Here is a 20,543-nt window from a genome sequence, read left to right as displayed (position 1 = left end):
ATTAAGTGAATCCAAATAAAGAGTATAATGCAGTAGCTGGGCTAATTAACATTAACAGAAGCCAGTTCTTACCCCGTATTGTAGACTGGTAAGAAATTTAGACCAGGAGCTCCTGGATTGTGGGAACAAGGCTATACAGTTGGGATACTCAGTTGAAGAATATCTAGTCAAGAGCTAGTGACTTCAGTCTGGCTGATGGAATCAGAAATGGTAACTCACAGCTTGCAAGGAACTAGAACAATATTACAGAAGGGAAGTGGGCAGGACTTGAAGGAAGCTATTTTAGAGAGAAGTATGGCAGGTGATAACAGTGATGGCCTGTTCTGAGCAGTGAATTGTCAGTATAACTGGTAGAGCTGAAAGACAGACTGCAACTTGAGAACTCTTGGAGCTTTATTGTAAACATGTTGAGGTTTTAATGGTTAAAAGCGGACACAGTAGGTAGACCAGAGAACTGTGTCTACATCTAAGGAGAAGCAGGAAGACACCTCAGGAGCAACTTGAAAGGAACGTCATCAACCCAGTAAATATTTCGGTAGGTTGAAGGTTAATGCCACTGATAACTTTAATCCCATCTGAATTACAGAACCTGAAGATAGATGGCATGTACCGAAGGAGCATCATTCTTCCTTCTTGAAGTTTGGCAGTAAAAGTAAAGAACTATAGCTTAAAAAATAACCGAGACTAAGAGAAGGTGCGAGTTGGGGAGGTTGGCAAAAGGAAAGCCAGAGCATGATGGGGGCATCTTTGAAGATAAGGAGCCAGCCAACACACAAGCAGGTGTGTGAGCCAGAGAATGTGATCCACTGGTGGCTGGCATGCCTTATGAAAGGCTATTCTACTTGACTATATGTCTTTGTGGCTCAGTTATTTAAGTTTTTTACCTTAAGGAATATGAGTGTGTGTCTGTGTGTCTATGTGTGTATATTGTTTTACCTTAAGGGATGTGTTTGTGTTGTTGTTTGTTTGTTATATTTGCACCATATCAAAAAAGAGAAACTAACTAAAGAGTGTGTTTGAGTTCAGGAGTAATCAGAGCTAGTTTTCCTTAGAATATAGGCACTATTTTCAATAGAAAATAAAATTCTGAAGACAGCAACATGTATTCACTTTGGCAGCAAAGTCAAGCACTTACAAAATGACATGGACATAAAATGATTTGCTTAACTTAGTGCTGCTTTCTGAAAATGTGTTAGGTAACATGTAAAAACTGCAAGGTTGGGGTTACTTAAAGTGTTGTATTTCTGAAAGATTAAACAAAAAGCAGACCCTGGATGTCCCGCTAATAAATACATACCTATTGTTAGCTTCCATTTCCCTTCTTGAAGAAATAACCAGAATTTCTTATGGAAACTGTAGTGGCTGTTCCTGGTTGTCAACTTGACTATATCTGGAATGAACTACAATCCAGAATTGGAAGGCTCACCTGTGATCCAGATCTTGAAGCTGGAAGACACATGTTTCTGACTTGGATCTTGGCATAGAGATCTTGAGGCATAGTAGTCATGAAAAGTTTAGGCTCAAGTGAGGTAGTGCATGCCTTTAATCCCTGGAGACTGAGACAAGATCTCTGAGTTCAAGGTCAGCCTGGGACAAGCAAGTCCCAGATCCAGGTATGGTGGCACACACCTTTAATCTGGGACACACCTGCTGGAGGCCTACATAAGAATTTTGGAAGAAGGAAGATTCAGTCTTCGCCTGCTTGCCTTGAGCAACTGCTAGATCCTTGGACTTGCATTCACAGCTGCTGCTGACCATTGTTGGGGAGTTAGACTACAGACTGTAAGTCATCAACAAATTCCCTTACTATATAGAAACTACTCTTGTTCTGTGACTCTAGAGAACCCTGACTAATACAGAAACCTACTCCCTCCCTCCACTCAGCTTTGTGATTTAGGGGCACCAGCCTCACCTGCACTGGAGCTGGGCCCTGATTGGCAGCACCAATCTGGATATACATCTTTATTTATAGTCATAAATGGCTTGACACCAACACACTTAAGTATCTATAGTAGCTGAAAAAAAATTTCTTTTCTTAGTGCCCTGGCATAGATTCTCTCCTTGCTTCCCTTATGAAGATTCATGTAACTCAGTCCTCCTGAAAGTCAATTTAGACTCCCGATTGGACAACATAAGTGTCCAAAATGGAGCCAGCATCAAGAATGTAATAAATTTGTAAAATGAAACCATGTTCTAAGTCACATTATATCGGATTCCAGGTCAGGCCTTACCCTTGGCAACATGTACCTGTGGAATTTTTATCTGAGTAAACAATAAATTTATTTTAAAAATAAATCTCAATTTGGCCTTTCAGTTACTTTCTGTAACTAAAACTTTCTGGGTAATACAGACTCCAACACTGATGCTAAATTCTGTTTTTTTTTCAACCAACTGTCAGGGTGGGCCTATGCTTCTCTGAATATTGTTACAACTTGTATGAAGAGTATCCACTCGGGGACCTCAGTGTGATGACATAATTTCTCCAAGGTCACTCTAGTAGCTGAGGGCAAGAATTGGTCCCATCCATAGTATGTTTGTCCTCATTCTTAAGATGGTGCGCAGTGGCAAGCGTAGGTGAGACACAAATGTCTCCACAGTTGAAGAGATCCATCCACATCCTTGAGCAACCTTCTCTGTTTGTTTCCTTTCACCATCCAGCCATTAGCACTGTCTTTAAGACAGTGGTAGCAGTTTACACTTGTGACCGCTCTTCACTCCAGATAGTCAGTACTACTGCCTCAAGTTGCACCCAGTAAGAGAACTGTCCCTTCGCCCATCCTTAGGGACTATGATGCTACAGCCTTGGATTCAGTCAGCATATCTTTTGTGGGCCAACATGCAGACTTACCCATAAACTAGGCTCATTTTTTTCTTTTCAAATCAACTGTTCAGCAACAATAGGAATTTGTCTTGAAGTAGTCTGAGCCACCTGCTCATGAGTCTTTTTGTTGTTGTTGTTTTTTCGAGACAGGGTTTCTCTGTATAGCCCTGGCTATCCTGGAACTCACTCTGTAGACCAGGCTGGCCTTGAACTCAGAAATCCACATACCTCTGCCTCCCAAGTGCTGGGATTAAAGGCGTGCGCCACCACTCCTGGCTCATGAGTTTTATTTGTAACTGGACTTCCATGCTGTGTTTGTTAAACCTTTCTAGATCTCCTTCCTACACACAGCCTAAGGGATGTGGCCACACTGAGGTCATGGTGACAGATTCAGGCCACGTGGGTCACATGATGTTTCTACCAGAGCTTGCTATAGTAAGCCAGAAGCTGTCTTTAAAAAAAAAAAAAAAGAAAAAAAAAGAAAAAACAGCCATCTTCAGTAAAAAGCATAGTTTTCTTTCAAATCCAACAAATCCAGTCTGGCTCTGGTCACATATGAAAGAAGACAGGGAGGGGAAAAAAAAAAAAAAACACTAGCAAGACCAGATACTCTTAACAGAAAAAAACAAGCATTTCCTTCCAGGAAAGCATGCATGCCTCGCCTCCTGCTTTCTGGATGAGAGAGCCTGGTGCTTGCTAAAATTGTCATTGAATATTTCTGTTTGCCATAAATATTCATAGTTATTGGGTCTGCTGGACCAAAAGTACCATATGATAATGTTATTTCTGCTGCTGCCTGAATTTGTTTCAGAGCCTTTGGGGCTGGTTCTCCTTCATAACTAATAGCCATAGAGGTAACTGTATACATGGTTATCACCTGTGTATATTTAGATGTTATAAACTGCCTCTAAAACTCAAGAATGGCGAGAAGTGGTGTGCTTTTACTGTTTTTTTGTTGATGTTGTTGTTTAGAGTTTTGTTTGTTGGTTTGTGGGTTTGTTTGTTGAGACAGAGTTTTTCTGTGTAACCTTGGCTGTCCTAGAACTCAATTGGTAGATCATGCTGGCTTCAAACTCACAGAGATCTGCCTGTCTCTACCTCTGTCTCTCAAGTGCTGGAATTAAAGGCTTGTGATACTATGTCCAGCCTGTCTGTGATGTTGTTGTTCTTGTTGTTTTTTAATGATTGCAAAAATGTCTTTCCAACAACCTGTCTTTCCCTCTTAAAGAATACATACCAACATACTTCAAATTATAACCTCTCAGAAATCTTAGTCAATTTGTAGGCTCCTGTATTATTGTAGGAGTTAGTTCTCTCCTTCACTCTAGTTCACATAAATCTGTAAACTATGTATATATATTCTTTGCCATCTTCAGTTGGGTTTTGGCATTTTCTTTATTCCTAGAAGGTCTATACAAATGAGGGGCATGAATGAATAGAGTGTGATAGGAGTTCCAAATCAGTTATCCCGGAGTGGAGGGACAAGGAGTAAGGAAGCCCAATTTTTGAGTGCTGCTCAGTTTCAGACCATGGTTTATTTCAGGTTACCAATGTGATATCAGTGAATGTGAAGCTGGGGGAGGAGAGGTGCCAGCTGCTGTACCACATTACTGCTTGTTATAAAACAAACCTTGGAGCTGGAGAGATGGCTCAATGGTTAAGAGGATGGGCTGCTTTTCCAGAAGTCCTGAATTCAGTTCCTAGCACCCCCATTTATAATTTGATTAATACCCTCTTCTGGCATGCAGGTGCACATACAGATAGAGCACTCATGAACATAAAATAAATAAATCTTAAAAAAAAAAAAAACGAATCTCATCAACATCTCTACAGTATTCCATCCTTCGCTTCATTAAATTCTGTCTTTGGCTTGATGGCATTTTGTCGAGAAACTGTCGTGAATTGGGATTAATGACAGAGGCGAGAAAGAAGTCCCAGACTTGGAGGTTAGGTTATAACAGCTTATTTATTCATAAGTAGTAATACTCTTGTTCATACATGCTTCATTAACCTCTGGTCTAGCCCGATGTTGTAGCCTGGTTTGATGACGGGGCTCAGGTAAGGCTCGAGACATCTCTTGCTGCTTTTTGGGTTTTTCTGGAGCTGGATCCTTGAGATGTGAGCTTGTCTCCTTTGGCGGCAGGCGTCTGGGTGGATTCGTCTCTCAGAAAGGCTGCATCTCCATTGGACTCCGGGATTGAGTAAGTCGCGGTGCCAGGCCTGAGGTTTTTTAAACTAATTTTAGGCTATCATAACTAAGCCGTTCCCACGTTACTTCATCGACCTGCCCTTACTCCAACCTTATCACACTCAAGCACACAGTCTATGGCTTGATTTCCATGGTTACATGGGGCCCACCGGGCAGTGTGCAGCCAGTGGCGGGCAGCATCAAAGTGTTTTTTGGGGCCATGCATTCCTTACATATTCTGTTTTAGGTTCCTTCTATCCACTAAATTTCCTAAATCTGACATTTTCTCTCTTGCATTTGTCTATTTTCTTTCTTTGCAATGTGATCTCATTTCATAGCTTTAATGTTTACGTCTTGTTTTTCTTTTTACTTCTCAGACAGTCTTGCTATGCAGTCCAGATTGGCCTTGAACTAGTGTACTGGCTAGTGTAGTAGCTGGCTTTCATGTCAGTTTGACACGAGCTAGAGTCATCAGAGAGGAAGGGACCTCATTTGAGAAAATGTCTCAATAAATCAGGTTGTAGGCAAGCCTGTAGGACATTTCCTTAATTAGTGATCAATGGGGGGAAGAAGCCTATGCCTTTGTGGGTGGAGCCATCCCTGGGCTTGGGGTCCTAGGTACTATAAGAAAGTAGGTTGAAAGAGCCATGATGAGCAAGCCAGTAAGCAGCATCCCTCTGTGCATCCGTTCCTGCCTCCAAGTTCTTGTCCTCTGAGTTCCTGTCCTGACTTCCTTTGGTGATAAACAGTGCTTTTTGGTCATGGTCTTTTGCAGCAATAAGACAACTGGCTAGCTGTCCCTTTGCCCCCATGAGTGCCAGGATTACAGACACATGCCACCATGCCCACCTTTACTCATCACTTCCTCAGGAAAATCTTCCAAAGATCTTTCTCCATCTCCAAACTTTCCCTTGAGCACCAAGCCATCACTTCTAACTTCCTGTTGACCAGCTCTAAGTATATATCCTATGAACAGTGAAGCCTGGCATGTTTAAAGCTATTTACTATCTCGTCCCCAGATCTGTTCCTGACCTCATTTCTACTTCCCTCTGGCTCCCAAGATCAAAACCTTGAAGTGAATCTTGATTATTCAATAGCCCATTGTGATGGTTTGTATGTGGTTGGCGCGGGGAGTGGCACTATTAGGAGGTGTGGCCTAGTTTGAGTAGGTGTGCCACTGGGTGTTAGGGCTTAACACCCTCATCCTAGCTGTCTGGAAGTCAGTATTCCAGTATTCAGTTTCAGATGAAGATGTAGAACTCTCAGCTTTGCCTGCACCATGTCTGCCTGGATGCTGCCATGCTCCCACCTTGATGATAATGGGCTGAACCTCTGAACCTGTAAGCTAGCCCCAGTTAAATGTTGTCTCTTATAAGACTTGCCTTGATCATGGTATCTGTTCACAGTAGTAAAACCCTAACTCTTTATACACTCCTCATTGGACTATATATACTTTTTAAAAAAGTGATTCCTTCATTCCTAAATTGATTGGTTACTTCTACTTTGAACTATACTACCTCCTTAATCTCATTTTTGTGTATGTTTTATTAGTAAGGGCTCTCTAGAGTCACAGAACGTATGGAATATCTTTATATATTAAGGACAATTTTGGAATGACTTACAGACTGCAGTCTAACTCAGCAATGGGCAGCGGTGGATGGAAGTCCAAGAATCTGGTAGCTGCTCAGTTCATGAGGCTGAGTGTTTCAGCTGCTCCTCTGTATAAGCGGGAATCCTGAAGATGGAGGCTCCAGCAGATGTGCTGGTGAGTAAGTGCAAGCAGGCGAAGAAAGAACAACCCTTCCTTCTCCCATCGCCCTTATGTAGGCTTCCGGCAGAAGGTATGGCTGAGAATAAGGTGTGTGCCTCAAGATCACACACAAGGTGTGTGTCAATTCAGATCAAAACCATCTGTCATCCCATCTCAAGATCTGGCTCAAAAGCTTGTGTCTTCCAGCCTCAACATCCAGTCCTCAGGTATGCCCACAAGTTGACGACAGAGAATAGTTATCACATGGCTTATCCTTTCTATGAAATGGTAAGTAGTTTGTGGCCAGAGCCACATGTTTTTACTTTTTGATATATTAACATAAAAATTCCTGAAAGGGGGCTAGAGAGATGGCTCAGCGGTTAAGAGCACTAACTTCCAGTGGTCCTGAGTTCAATTCCCAGCAGTCACATGGTGGCTCACAGCCTTCTGTAATAGGATACTTGAATGGCCAAGAAGCACCTAAAGAAATGTTCAACATCCTTAGTTGTTGCAGCATTTTCTCTGTCCAATCACATTAAGATAGTGACAGGCCTGTGATTGGACAGGAATAGAGAGGTGGAGCTAGAGTTTTTAGGAAGAGAAAGGTCAGAGAGCAGGAGAAGGAGGATCATCATCATGGAGGCAGAGGAAGATGACGATTCAGACCCCGCATGGTTATAACAACCAAGTTAAGTTTTTTTCAAGGTTAGGATAATTGGGTTAAAACATTGTCTTTATCATTGAGCTCTGAAATAATTGCATTGGCATCTTGTAAATTGTGATCTTATTATTATATAAACCTGATTGGATAATTAAGCCTTAAGAGTCAAGCTTTACCGGGTAGTAGGCGCCAGATGAATTAATGTGGGGGTGTGTAAAGTGTTGGATGTGAGCAAGATGATGCTGCTAGCTGGGAAAAATAGCAAGAGCCTGCTGGGACATAGTGTTGTGACCAGACAGTACCGGCACTAGAACGTGGTCCATGGTCCGGCGGGAAAGAGAGTTTGTGGGGTGGATTCATTTATAAATTTCCCACAACACTTAGTCACCAGGGAAATGCAAATCAAAACAACCCTGAGATTCCACCTCACACCAGTCAGAATGGATAAGATTAAAAACTCAGGTGACAGCAGATGCTAGCAATGATGTGGAGAAAAAGGAACACTCCTCCATTGATGGTGGGATTGCAAGCTGGTACAACCACTCTGAAAATAAGTCTAGTGGTTCCTCAGAAAACTGGACATAGTACTACCTGAGGACCCAGCTATACCATTCTTGGGCATATACCCAGAAGATGCTCCAACATGTAATAAGGACAAATGCTCCACTATGTTCATAGCAGCTATATTTATAAGCTGGAAACAACCCAGATGTCCCTCAACAGAGGAATGGATACAGAAAATGTGGTACATTACACAAGTACTACTCAGCTTTTAAAAACAAGGACTTCATGAAATTCACAGGCAAATGGATGGAACTTGAAAATATCATCCTGAGTGAGGTACCTCAGTCACAAAAGAACACACACAGTATGCACTTACTGATAAGTGGATATTAGCCCAAAAGTTCGGAATACCCAAGAAACAATTCACAGACCATATGAAGCTCAAGAAGAAGGAAGACTAAAGTGTGGATGCTTCAGTACTTCTTAGAAGGGAGAACAAAATACTCACAGGAGGAAATATGGAGACAAAGTATGGAGCAGAGACTGAAGGAAAGACCATCCAGAGACTGCCCCACGTGGAGATCCATCCCATAAACAGTCACCAAACCCAGACACTATTATGGATGCTGGGAAGTGCTTGCTGATGGGAGCCTGATATGACTGTCTCCTAAGAGGGTCTGCCAGAGCCTGATAAATACAGAGGCAGATGCTTGCAGCCAACCACTGGACTCCGATGGAGGAGTTGGAGAATGGACTGAAGGAGCTGAGGGTGTTTGCAGCCCCATGGAGGGAACAACAGTGTCAACTGGCCAGACTCCCCAGAGCCTCTGGGGACTGGACCACCAACCAAAGAATACACATGGAGGGACCCATGGCTCTCTGGCCGAATATGTGGCCGAGGATGGCCTTGTTGAACATCAGTGGGAGGAGAGGCCCTTGGGCCTGAGGGGGCTTGATGCTCCAGTGTAGGGGAATGCTAGGGTAGGAAGATGGGAGTGGGTGGGTAGGTAGGTGGGGGAGCACCATCATAGAAGCAAGAGGAGGAGGGATGGGGATAGAGGGGTTCCGAAGGGGAGAACTAGAAAGGGAAAAACATTTGAAATGTAAACAAAGGAAATATCCAATAAAAAAAAAAAGACAAAAAATTCCTAAAATTCTGTTATGTTCCTGTCATATAAACACCCTTATTATATCTTCATATCCCTCAAGATGCAGAACCATGCTAAACATGTGCTAAAATTTCATAAATTGCTAAATGAATACTTTACATTTAGATTTATGTTTAACTTCACATATGTTAAGTACTAGGAATTCAACTTCAGTGGCAAAATCTTCAGTTTAAAAATAACAAAGTTGCCAGGCATGGTGGTACACACCTTCAGTCTCAGTACCTGGGAAGTATAGGTTGACAGATCTCTGAATTCGAGACAAGCCTGGTCTACAGTGCAGATTTCAGGACAGCTACACAAACAAACGAACAAACAAATACTAAGGTTTTGAAGCATTTTATTTAACAGATATAAAATAATTCTATACAGCTCTTACAAAGACATAAGTTTTATATGTTTCAAAATGTCAACAGTAGGAAATACTAAAGACTGTAATGACATTCCAGTATATAGGCTCACAAAGTAATCAATGAAAAACAAAAGTCCTGAAACCATCTTCAGCTGAAATAAAATGGTTAATGCTAGATTTTAAAGTGTGAGATCGCACTTTGGTCTGTAAACATATTTAACTTGGCTTTTTCATTCAGCTGAGCATGTAAAGTGATTCTTTAAATGTCATTTAAATGAACCATTCAAAGGCTTGATTTAAAAAGTAAACGAGGCAGGGAGTGAAAAACCTCAGAGGCTTTATTTTGGTAGTTCTTCAATGATGATGCGGGACACCGAATTCCATCCAGTAGAAGCATCTCCTTTTGGGTAGTCTGAACAGGTACCCACCCAGATGGCCACATCTACCAGTCCAGCACCAATCCCTTCGCAGAGTCCTTCCACTGCAAAACAGAGCCAGTCACAACTCAAGAACAAAAAGCAAAATCATTAATTTTGCACTTACTATAGAAAATCAGGTTATAATTCTGTTTAATGTAAAGCTAATTAAAAATTCTAGTACCTGATGGTTTCATAATAAAGGTCTCCTTTTTCTTAGTCAATGCACAGACATTTCCAAAGGCATTTACATTATCACTATGCTACAGGCAATATTCTCAAACCAAAATGCATTCTAGTTACTTAAAACCAAAGAACAATTTACCCAACCATATGGGAAGCCTACATTCTCAACTTTCAAGACTTTCCAACTTTGGAGGAGACCTGAACCAGAGCGTGGATAAGATATGCAAGTCTTTTTAAAGAAAGTCCTTTTCAACATGGATCCCTAGATCTGACGTTATTCAAATCCAAAATAGGACTTTTATATGAGAAAAAGAAATTCTAGCTTAATCTTATGCCATCCCTTCAATCTGTGAATCCACTTTATATAGACTCTTATTTTTGGCAAAAAAAAATTACATCTATGTATGTATGTATATATGTATGAGCATATGTATGTATGTACCTACCTACCTATCTTTCTAGTGTCTATATGTAGGTGTGGATACCCACATGCCATAGTGCACATGTGAAGATTAGAGGACAGCTGATTACAGGAGTTGGTCCTCTCCTTCTACTGTATGGGTCCCAGGGAGCAAACACAGTTCATCAGACTCTGAGGGGTAAGGGAGTGCCTTCTACCTGCTAAGCCATCCCACTGACCCTTTAATAGGCTGATTACATTACAGAGAACCACTGCTTCTTGTTCTGTTTTGGTTCGATGCTGTATCCTACACATGCTCTCTGGGCTCTCAGTCTAACACACATCTTGCATTCCAACTTACCAAAGTTCTTCCCTCACATCTAAAGAAAGATTTCACTGTTGGTCACTCAAACTGGCAAAGAGACACATTACCTTCAATGTCTGTGCTGAGAAAGGAAAGTGGAGGTGGCAGATTCTTGAAGAAAATGGCTCTTAACATAAGTAGTGCTGTGTCTGTTTAGCTTTCCTACCTGGTTGAGATTGATGTGCTTATGTGTCCTGTCAGGTTTCCACCTTAGTTGAAGTGAATGCAGTTCAACTGAGCCCCAGGAATACAGAACTGAAGCACTCTGCCCTCCCTGGCTATGGCGTATGCACTAGTTCAGACCTCTTCTCCAGTTGGGAGGTAAGTGGTGAGTCCACAGCCCCATTTAAACAGTCTAGTAGCACACCATGCTAGCTGAAAACGCATGCCAGCAATACTTAAGCTACCCCAAGGCCTTGATCTCTTATACCCTAGAAATGAGTTCATTTAACCCTGAAGCCAACAGACTCTAGACAGGTGTGGGTCTACCATCAGCCTCAATGCAAGGCAAACAATTTAATGATCAAACCCCCATTAACTTAGTCTTCCTGGAGGAGCAGTACCCAGGGCAGGTATCTTTTTTCAAGTTTCTCAGGTGAGCTCATTGTGTTGCCAAGGCTGAGAACTAAAGCCACTGCTGTACAGAATTCCTGGCTGTCTTGCCATTTCTAACATATTGGTTTTCAATTTTGGGGCATATCATCACAACTAGGGTTTTTACTGTTATTTGTTTTGTTTCATTTTGTTCTTTTAAGATACAGATTCTGGAGTCTTACATCAAAGATTCCAAGTCACTTGGTCAGAGATGGCACCCTAGCATCTATACCTTTTGAAAGAAAAGATCTGTAAAATTATGTGAATTGCAGTCCAGGGTGGAGAGTCATATTCTACGGACCAGCTAGAGGTTTATTTATAGCAGGTTAGTTACCCAGTATGACAGTGGAAATCAAACAAGCTCTTAGGCAGATCTGAGGCGCACTCAGCAACACCACGGTTATACACACCAGATTAGGCAGATCTGAGACCCACTCAGCTACACCACTGTTATACACACCAGAGGAAGTACGATGAATATTAATAGTTGAATTTAACTCCGGGCTTCCTTGGTCCAGATAGATGATAGCTTCAATGGGAAGAGGTCCTGAACACTCAGCTCCATTAAACGTAAAATACCAGCGCTGGCAGCACGCGTTCCTGCATTTGAGCCGAAGCGAGCCACTGAACAGAACTCGCAGAGCACTGTTGGAACGCATCTTTGTGAATGTACACTCCTGCCAAGGTACAAAACAGCCAGACATTTTTCATTTTAATTAAAGAGATACTTCAACCATCGAGTTATGGAGGCTGACCCAGAGAGAGCAGTGACCACAGTCTGGAACTTGGGGGAGGTCTTTGAGACTCCACTGGCCAATAACTCAAAAAGAGGTACCCCGTATCTGGTATTTTTTTATTTGGTAGTCTATGTTGTCTAGGGAAAGACCATTGAGTTCCTTTTACACGTGCGTATGTATATGTCTTAGGACAGTACTAGGCTTCCATATGGGTGTTTTCAAAGGTCATTAGTGTTACTTAACCTTGCTCAGACCCCGTCCCCTCACCTGCCCTCCCTTCTAACCTGTGTGGTGTTCCCTTTTGTCCTCCATACTGCCTGCAGTTTCTCCCCTTCCCTTGAATGGCCTCTTACTAACTTCATAACGTCTGTGATTGTACCCTAATTTAAATCTGCGTATCTAAAGATTCAAAGCTGGCATCCATGCATGAGAGAGAGAACAGGCTTCGGTCTTCGTCTTCCTGGATCTGGGGGACCTCACTCAAAATGTTTATTTTCAGCTTCTGCCCACTTACCTGTAAATTTCATAATTTCCTTTTTCTCCACAGCTGAATAATACTCCTATTTCTGATGATACCACATACTTAAGTCATAGGACATGGATGATTACGCTGTCGCCAACACAGATTTCTCCTTACTGGTTAGCTTTCATAGTGCTGGAAGGTTCGGTGTAACGAAACATCTTACCAGCTGTGAACCCTGTGAACTACGGTGGCGGTGGTGCCACTAGTGCAGTAGTGATTTAAATGTTAGGGGAGTAAACAACTATTTAATAATTGGGTTAAAAGCCAGTTCAACCAGGAGATGAAACAAAGGCCTGGTATAGTTAACTAGACCCAAAATCCATATCTGACCATCTCATAAGGTCCTAGAAGAGAAACTAATACTATTATTCTGCTAAAAGGACGTAGTAATAAACTGGTCCTTAAGTTTTCTTTTTTAATACCTATCAATTAACATGTTTCTTCAACCCTCATCATAGAACCTTCCTTTTGCAGTAGATGGAGATTAATGCAGAGACCCACGTCTGCTCAATGTTCAGAGGATACGAGGTGGGGAGGCATGAGGTAGTAGACACCTGCAATGAAACAGAATTTGCCAGACACACCAGGGCCGTGGCACACATGAACTCACAGCAGGTTACATGTGCAAGGCCTGCACAAAATGAACCAAAATCCCAGCACGGATGGGGAGGAGCCCATGAAGTTCCACCCCAAGCGGTGGAGCTGTGAGCAGCCGGTGGCTTCTAGGGAGAATAGAATCTGTTTTCTTCAGAGATGAGGCCCTGGAGAAGCTACCTATGCTCCAGTGGGTTACCCTCCCCCCACACACAGGCGGCCCTCAGTGGACTTGGTAGAGTTTTAAGTACATGAAGTGGGAGGGGGGAAGGGAGGAGTGAGGGGATAGAGGAGAAATTGGAGGGAAGGGCATAGGAGACAGTAAAATAAGAGACTGAAAATACACTGAATTTTACTTGCCTTCTCCCCATGTCTTTAACACACTTAAATTTTATTTAGGGATAAAGATTACTTATAAGATTGATACAAAAACCAAGAAAATCAATTTCTGGCTTTCTTAGATGGTTTTATTTCAGTAAGTATACTTCCTATTTATTTTCAGAAACAGTCTTCAGTACTTTTAGCTAAGGAATCTATGTACTTTTATTTCTATTGAAAAAACTGAATATCAACTCTCTATTACATGGTTAGATACAAAAGTTAACACAAAGGAAGCCCGCCCTCACAGAGCCGGCATTCTAGAGCATTGGTGGATATCTTTGGGATAGGTTATGATCACTCTCTCCATCCCCTTGGGTGGTAGTCAGTGTTTCCAGTAGCCCAAGATGGCCTCAAAATTGCTATGTAGCCAAGGATGGCCTTCAACTCGAGGTGAAATTACAGACACGAGTCACCTTACCAGGCTAGACCTTTCTTTTGAGCAACAGTACACAGTAGACAGAGTTACCTGAACAACAATAAGATCTAGCCTTGTTTTCTTCCTTCTAGCTGGTCTCCACAAAAAATCTGTACATTGGCTTATGACCTACAATCTCTTCCTTGCAGAACATTTCTGTATTCATAGTAACCATTGCTAAAAATCATGGCGTCTTAATAATGCAGGAGCTATAAAGAGAGAGCCTCTGGGGCCGGTGTGTGTGTGTGTGTGTGTGTGTGTGTGTGTGTGTGTGTGGCAGCTTCTGCTGAACGACTGTAAATAAGAAGGCAGTCCATGACTGTCAGATGTTGAAATAATAGTCATCGTTCAAATAAAACACTTTTTAAAAAACAAAATCACATATAAAGAAAGAAAAGACCTCTATTACCAAAATGTAGTAGCTAGATGAAAAACCTTACACTCAGAATCAAGACATTCTTGAACTTTTTAAGTAGAGCAGAAGATGTTGAGATGAAAACCATGGATGATGCCATATTATATCTTAAAATCTTAGAGTTTTATGAAAATAAACTTCTGTTTTCTGGGTGGTCGTGGTAACCAGAATCATGAAGCACTAAATTATAGCTAAGGAGGCAGGAACAAAGTTGGTCATCAAAAGAAGATATGGAAACAGCACGGACTTTCTCAGCTTTGTCTTATCCCACTGGACTTGCCAATGGCTCTTCATCCAACCCAGGGCCATTCATGCACACCAGGCTCTGCATGCTCCCACTCAACTACTTCCCGGTCTCTTGGAGACAAAGCACTAATCACTGGACCATTCCACTCGTCCCTGGATCATTCATCAAAGTGCCTTGCAGGACATGCTCTTTTGCATTCTTCTCCTTACACAAAAGTTACGGAATCACCATCTTTACTATTTTTTAATTAGATATTTTCTTTATTTACATGTCACATGATATCTCCTTTCCCAGTTCCCCTCCAAAAAAACAAAATAAAACAAAACAAAATAAAAACAAACCCCTGTTCCCTCCCCCCTGCTTTCCACCCCACTCTCTCCTGCTTACTGGCCCTGGCATTCCTCTATACTGAGGCATAGGACCTTCACAGGGCCAAGGTCCTCTCCTCCCATTGATGACCGACTTGGCCATCCTCTACTATACATATGCTGCTGGAGCCATGAGTCCCACCATGTGTACTCTTTGGTTGGTGGTTTAGTCCCTGGGAGCTCTGAGGGTACTAGTTAGTTCACATAGTTGTTCATCCTCAGCGGCTACAAACCCTTCAGCTCCTTTGGCCCTTTCTCTAGCTCCTTCTTTGGGGACCCTGTACTCAGTCCAATGGATGGCTGTGAGCCTCTACTTCTTTATTAGTCGGGTACTGTCAGAGCCTCTCAGGAGACAGCTCTATCAGGCTCCTGTCAGCCAGCACTTGCTGGCATCCACAATAGTGTCTCGGTTTGATGATTGAATATGGGAAGGATTCCCAGGTGGAGCAGTCTCTGGATTGTCCTTCCTTCAATCTCTGCTCCATAGTTTGTCTCTGCAACTCCTTCCATGGGTATTTTGTTCCACCTTTTAAGAAGGAATGAAGTATCCACATTTTGGTCTTCCTTCTTCTTGAGTTTCTTGTAGTTTGTGAATTGTACTTTGTGTACTCCGATCTTCTGGGCTAATATCCACTTATCAGAGAGTGCATAACATGTGTGTTCTTTTGTGTTTGGGTTACCTCACTCAGGATGATATTCTCCAGATCCATCCCTAAGAATTTGATAAATTCATTGTTTTTAGTAGCTGAGTAGTACTCCATTGTGTAGATGTACCACATTTTCTGTATCCATTCCTCTGTTGAGGGACATCTGGGTTGTTTCCAGTTTGTGGCTATTATAAATAAGACTGCTATGAACATGGTAGAACATGTGTCCTTATTACATGTTGGAGCATCTTCTGGGTATATGCCAGGAGTGGTATAGCTGGGTCCTCTGGTAGTACTATGTCCAGTTTCCTAAGGGACCGCCAAACTGATTTCCAGAGTGGTTGTACCAGCTTGCAATCCCACCAGCAATGAAAGGAGTGTTCCTCTTTCTCCACAACCTCTCCAGCATCTGCTGTCACCCAGTTTTTTATCTGGGCCATTCTGACTGGTGTGAGGTGGAATCTCAGGGTTGTTTTGATTTGCATTTCCCTGATGACTAAGCTCTTTATTTTCTTTTTTCTTTTTTTTTAACTTCTATTACATCATGATGAGAAAAGTTACATGATTTCAATTTATCTGAATTTGTTAACATTTAAAAACATATTTTAAGTGAATAGAATTAAACCACATTCTTGTTTTTCTTTTGTACCCCAACTCCTCCCAGAGACCCCCTGTTCAATACCTACAATATCTTTTTTGTCATATTCCTTAAAATTTATAAAATATTATAACAATAAAAATAAGTATTATAAAAGTTGTTTGATATAAAACAACAATCAATTTAACAGTCTTATGTAGATGCTCATCTACAGCAATAGTGAAAATACATTTTTCTCAATATAAATTTTAAATAACTCCAAACATATTAACTGTAAGTTTCAAAATAATACATCACTACTAGTATTTTCTTAAATGAACATAAATATATAAAGTCTTTTTGTTTGTTTGTTTTGTATTTAGTAGAGTTTAAAATCTTGGCTCTTACTGTGGTACAAGCCCAAAATAAGAACAATTTTTAGACATTGGATTTTATTGTAATAAGACTGTACTTCAATGACTCTCACATCACCAAAGGATTTTACCTCCATCATAGCTAAGCTGAGAGTTGGCAGTTCTGCTGCACCAAGAAATGAATTGTAGGCACGATTTTTGGATACAGACTTCCTGCTATGGTCAAAGCTATTTGACTTGAGTGAGTGACTTTATTATCAACCCACAGAGAACAGGTTACATTCATTTAAGAAATGGTGTACGTATTAAGATGGTCTATCCATAAAGTCATTCACCAACTGTTTCAATGAGCATTGGTTCTGCTTGGAGGGTGGCACAGACAGACATTAGGTGAGGGTAAGAATCTGGTTCATTAGCTGTGATAATTTGAAAAAGCATTCTTCTCAGAGAAAGAGTAACTTAAAAAATCCTCTTCTTCAAACTTGATACAATAGTTACAAATGTCAAGCAAAGCATTCAGTCTCACTCTCTGTTATTCTCTTACAAGCCACCTCCCTAGTTAATCGTCTATGTTTCTTTTGGGTATATAAATACTTTTGAAATATACAAGCTGTTCTGAAAACCATAATATAGTGTAAAAACGCGAAATAAACAATACTACTAATAGAGAGGCTGAGATAGGAGAAGCAAGATTTCAAGACCCTTATGTTGTACACAGCCAGACACTGTCATGAACAAACAAGCTGAAAGTGTATATAGATTATACAATGTTGGACCTATTTCTCCATTACCAAATTAGAAAGACCATCAGATGACAATCAACAAATTTCTAATTCCTCATATTTTTGGATTTCAATTGATTAGGATATGTTGGTAATAATTTTCATATCAAGATATTAAGAAAAAGTAATTGATACTTCCTGTTGTTTTTGTTGTAAGAGGTGAAATTAGGTTTGTGTGGATTTGTTGAAAGATTACCTTCTTGCTTCTCTAGGGTGTAATTTTGCTCCTTATGTTGATGTTTTCCATCTATTATCCTTTGAAGGGCTGGATTTGTGGAAAGATATTGTGTAAATTTGGTTTTGTCATGGAATATTTTGTTTTCTCCATCTATGGTAATTGAGAGTTTTGCTGGGTATAGTAGCCTGGGCTGACATTTGTGTTTTCTTAGGGTCTGTATGGCATCTGCCCAGGATCTTCTAGCTTTCATAGTCTCTGGTAAGAAGTCTGGTGTAATTCTGATAGGCCTGCCTTTATATGTTACTTGACCTTTTTCCCTTACTGCTTTTAAAATTCATTCTTTGTTTAGTGCATTTGGTGTTTTGATTATTATGTGACGGGAGGAATTTCTTTTCTGGTCCAGACTATTTGGAGTTCTGTAGGCTTCTTGTATGTTCATGGGCATCATTTTCTTTAGGTTAGAGAAATTTTCTTCTATAATTTTGTTGAAGATATTTACTGGCCCATTACATTGGGAGTCTTCACTCTCTTCTATACCTATTATTCTTAGGTTTGGTCTTCTCATTGTATCCTGGATTTCCTGGATGTTATGGCTTAGGAGCTTTTTGCTTTTTGCATTTTCTTTGACTGTTGTGTCAATGTTTTCTATGGTGTCTTCTGCCCCTGAGATTCTCTCTTCTATCTCTTGTATTCTGTTGGTGATGTTTACATCTATGACTCCTGATTTCTTTCCTAGGTTTTGTATCTCCAGGGTTGTCTCTCTTTCTGCTTTCTTTATTGTTTCTATTTCTATTTTTAGATTCTGGATGGTTTTGCTCATTCCCTTCACCTGTTTGATTGTGTTTTCCTGTAGTTCTTTAAGGGATTTTTGTGTTTCCTCTTTAAGAGCTTCTAGCTGTTTACCTGTGTTCTCCTGTATTTCTTTGAGGGTGCTATTAATGTCTTTCTTAAAGTCTTGTATCATCACCATGAGAAGTGATTTTATATCTGAATCTTTCTTTTCTGGTGTCATGGTGTGTCCAGGACTTGCTATGGTGGGAGAATTGGGTTCTGATAATGCCAAGAAACCTTGGTTTGTGTTGCTTATATTCTTTTGCTTGCTCCGCATCATCTGGTTATCTCTAATGCTACCTGCCCTTCCTAAATCTGACTGGAGCCTGTCCTTCCTGTGATCCTGATTGTGTCAAAACTCCTGAGAGTCAAGCTGTCTCTGTGATCCTGTGATTCTGGGATCCTGGGACCCTGGGCTTGTTAGAGCATCTGGGATTGGAGCTTCCTCTGGGTGTTATGGGACTGGTAGTGGAGCTTGCGCCCAAGGTCTGCTCAGGACAACAGCCCAGAGAGACCAGATGGAACCAGAGCCACTGGGCTGGAGGAGTTCCTGTGTGCCTGGTCCCACTGGTCCCATTACTCCCAGTGTTGGGACAGATGTTGGGTCCTCCTCACCTCTGGTCCTGGGTGTGTCATAGCGCCTGGGAGTGGAGCTTCCTCTGGGTGTTATGGGACTGGCTATGGAGCTTGAGCCCAAGGTCTGCTCAGGACATCAGCCTCTGATCCTGGGTGTGTCAGAGCGCCTGGGAGTGGAGTTTCCTCTGGGTGTTGTGGGAGCTTGAGCCCAAGGTCTGCTCAGGACACCAGCCCAGAGAAACTGGAAGAAACCAGAGCCACTGGGCTGGTGGAGTTCCTGTGCGCCTAGTCCCACTGGTCCCAGTTACTCCTTGTGTTGGGACAGATTTTGGGTCCTCCTCATCTCTGATCCTGGGCGTGTTAGAGCGCCTGAGAGTGGAGCTTCCTCTGGGTGTTCATCTTCACTATTTTAAATAACTAGCAATTGACTTCAGTTCCCCTAACTTAAGCAGTTTTAAGCTGAGCACTCGACCAAGGACTTCCCGTAGCAGGGATCCCAGTCACATGGTAATTTTTAGGCTCATCCTCCACTTTTAGGTCTGAAGCTATAGCAGGGTGTGTTAGACTAATTTATAGCTACTTTATCATAAGATTACAATGCTGGTTCCTGTCTAATTTGAAAAAAAATGCTATACTTTTTGTATTTGCTTAATTAATAAAATAGTGATTATCTATCTTAGAAATGCCTTTATAAAATGGACTGAAATGTTATCAATTTTTTCATTAATTTTAAAGTGAAAAGTCACACATTACCTATTCTGAATCTTTTTATTTAAGGTCCTTTGGTTTAACAAAACAATAGAAATTAAAATTGGCAATGTATACAAACTCCTATATTTTGCTTCAACTTTACTATAATTTGAACTTTACTTACCGCAATTTTCCCAAGGTCTATGCCATAATTCAGTGAACTCCATGAACACTGCTTGTAGTTTGGGGTCCAGGACTCCTCAAAGCTTTCCCTTAAGCACTCCCCTTTCTCTCCTTTGAATCCATCCCGACCTGGGATTCCAGGTGTGCCAGGAATGCCATTGGCCCCAGGGTTCCCATCACGACCAGGAACTCCTGCTGGTCCTTGTAGACACATTCCATTATACTACAGTGCAAAGGAGAAAGGGGAAGGCACAGTTACTTAACCTGCACACTCAGGATTGGGGCATAGGGGTGTAGTTCAGTGGTCGAACTCTTGCCTGGCATGCAGGGGGCTCAAGGTTTGACCCCCAGTACAAAATAAGTAAATAAAGAAATTCAGTCATGAAATGAATGCATAAACAGTATGTGAGAGTCAAATGGTCACAGCTGTGTTTATTTTGAATCTGTCAAAGAGTCCCTCTAAACCACCTTGTCCATGTCCTAATGGATTATTATGGAGAACTCATTTTAAGGGTATTCAGAAAACATTTTCACGTCTTCATATTTTCTACAAATCAAAGAGAAAAATATTTTCAATTTTCTTTTTCTTTCTACTTTTTTTTTTTGTTTTTTTTTTTTTTTTT

At 41.3% G+C, this 20,543-nt stretch overlaps 1 protein-coding gene across 1 annotated transcript in view; it reads right to left on the bottom strand.

The window, feature by feature from the left end:
- Positions 1-9,413: 9,413 nt before the first annotated feature.
- The window catches only part of Cthrc1 (collagen triple helix repeat containing 1), a 14,847-nt gene continuing 3,717 nt past the window's right edge, over positions 9,414-20,543 (bottom strand). Inside the window, exons 2-4 of the mRNA XM_031359267.1 lie at positions 19,922-20,143; positions 11,863-12,079; positions 9,414-9,923 (exon numbers count right to left, since the gene is read on the bottom strand). Coding sequence (XP_031215127.1) covers positions 9,781-9,923; positions 11,863-12,079; positions 19,922-20,143 — 582 coding nt within the window. The 3' untranslated portion in view covers positions 9,414-9,780. The remainder of the gene's footprint in view (positions 9,924-11,862; positions 12,080-19,921; positions 20,144-20,543) is intronic.

This window comes from Mastomys coucha, unplaced genomic scaffold (genome assembly GCF_008632895.1).
Source record: "Mastomys coucha isolate ucsf_1 unplaced genomic scaffold, UCSF_Mcou_1 pScaffold7, whole genome shotgun sequence".
In the NCBI taxonomy this organism is placed as follows: domain Eukaryota; kingdom Metazoa; phylum Chordata; class Mammalia; order Rodentia; family Muridae; genus Mastomys; species Mastomys coucha.
This window is presented reverse-complemented; position numbering and strand designations above follow the sequence as displayed.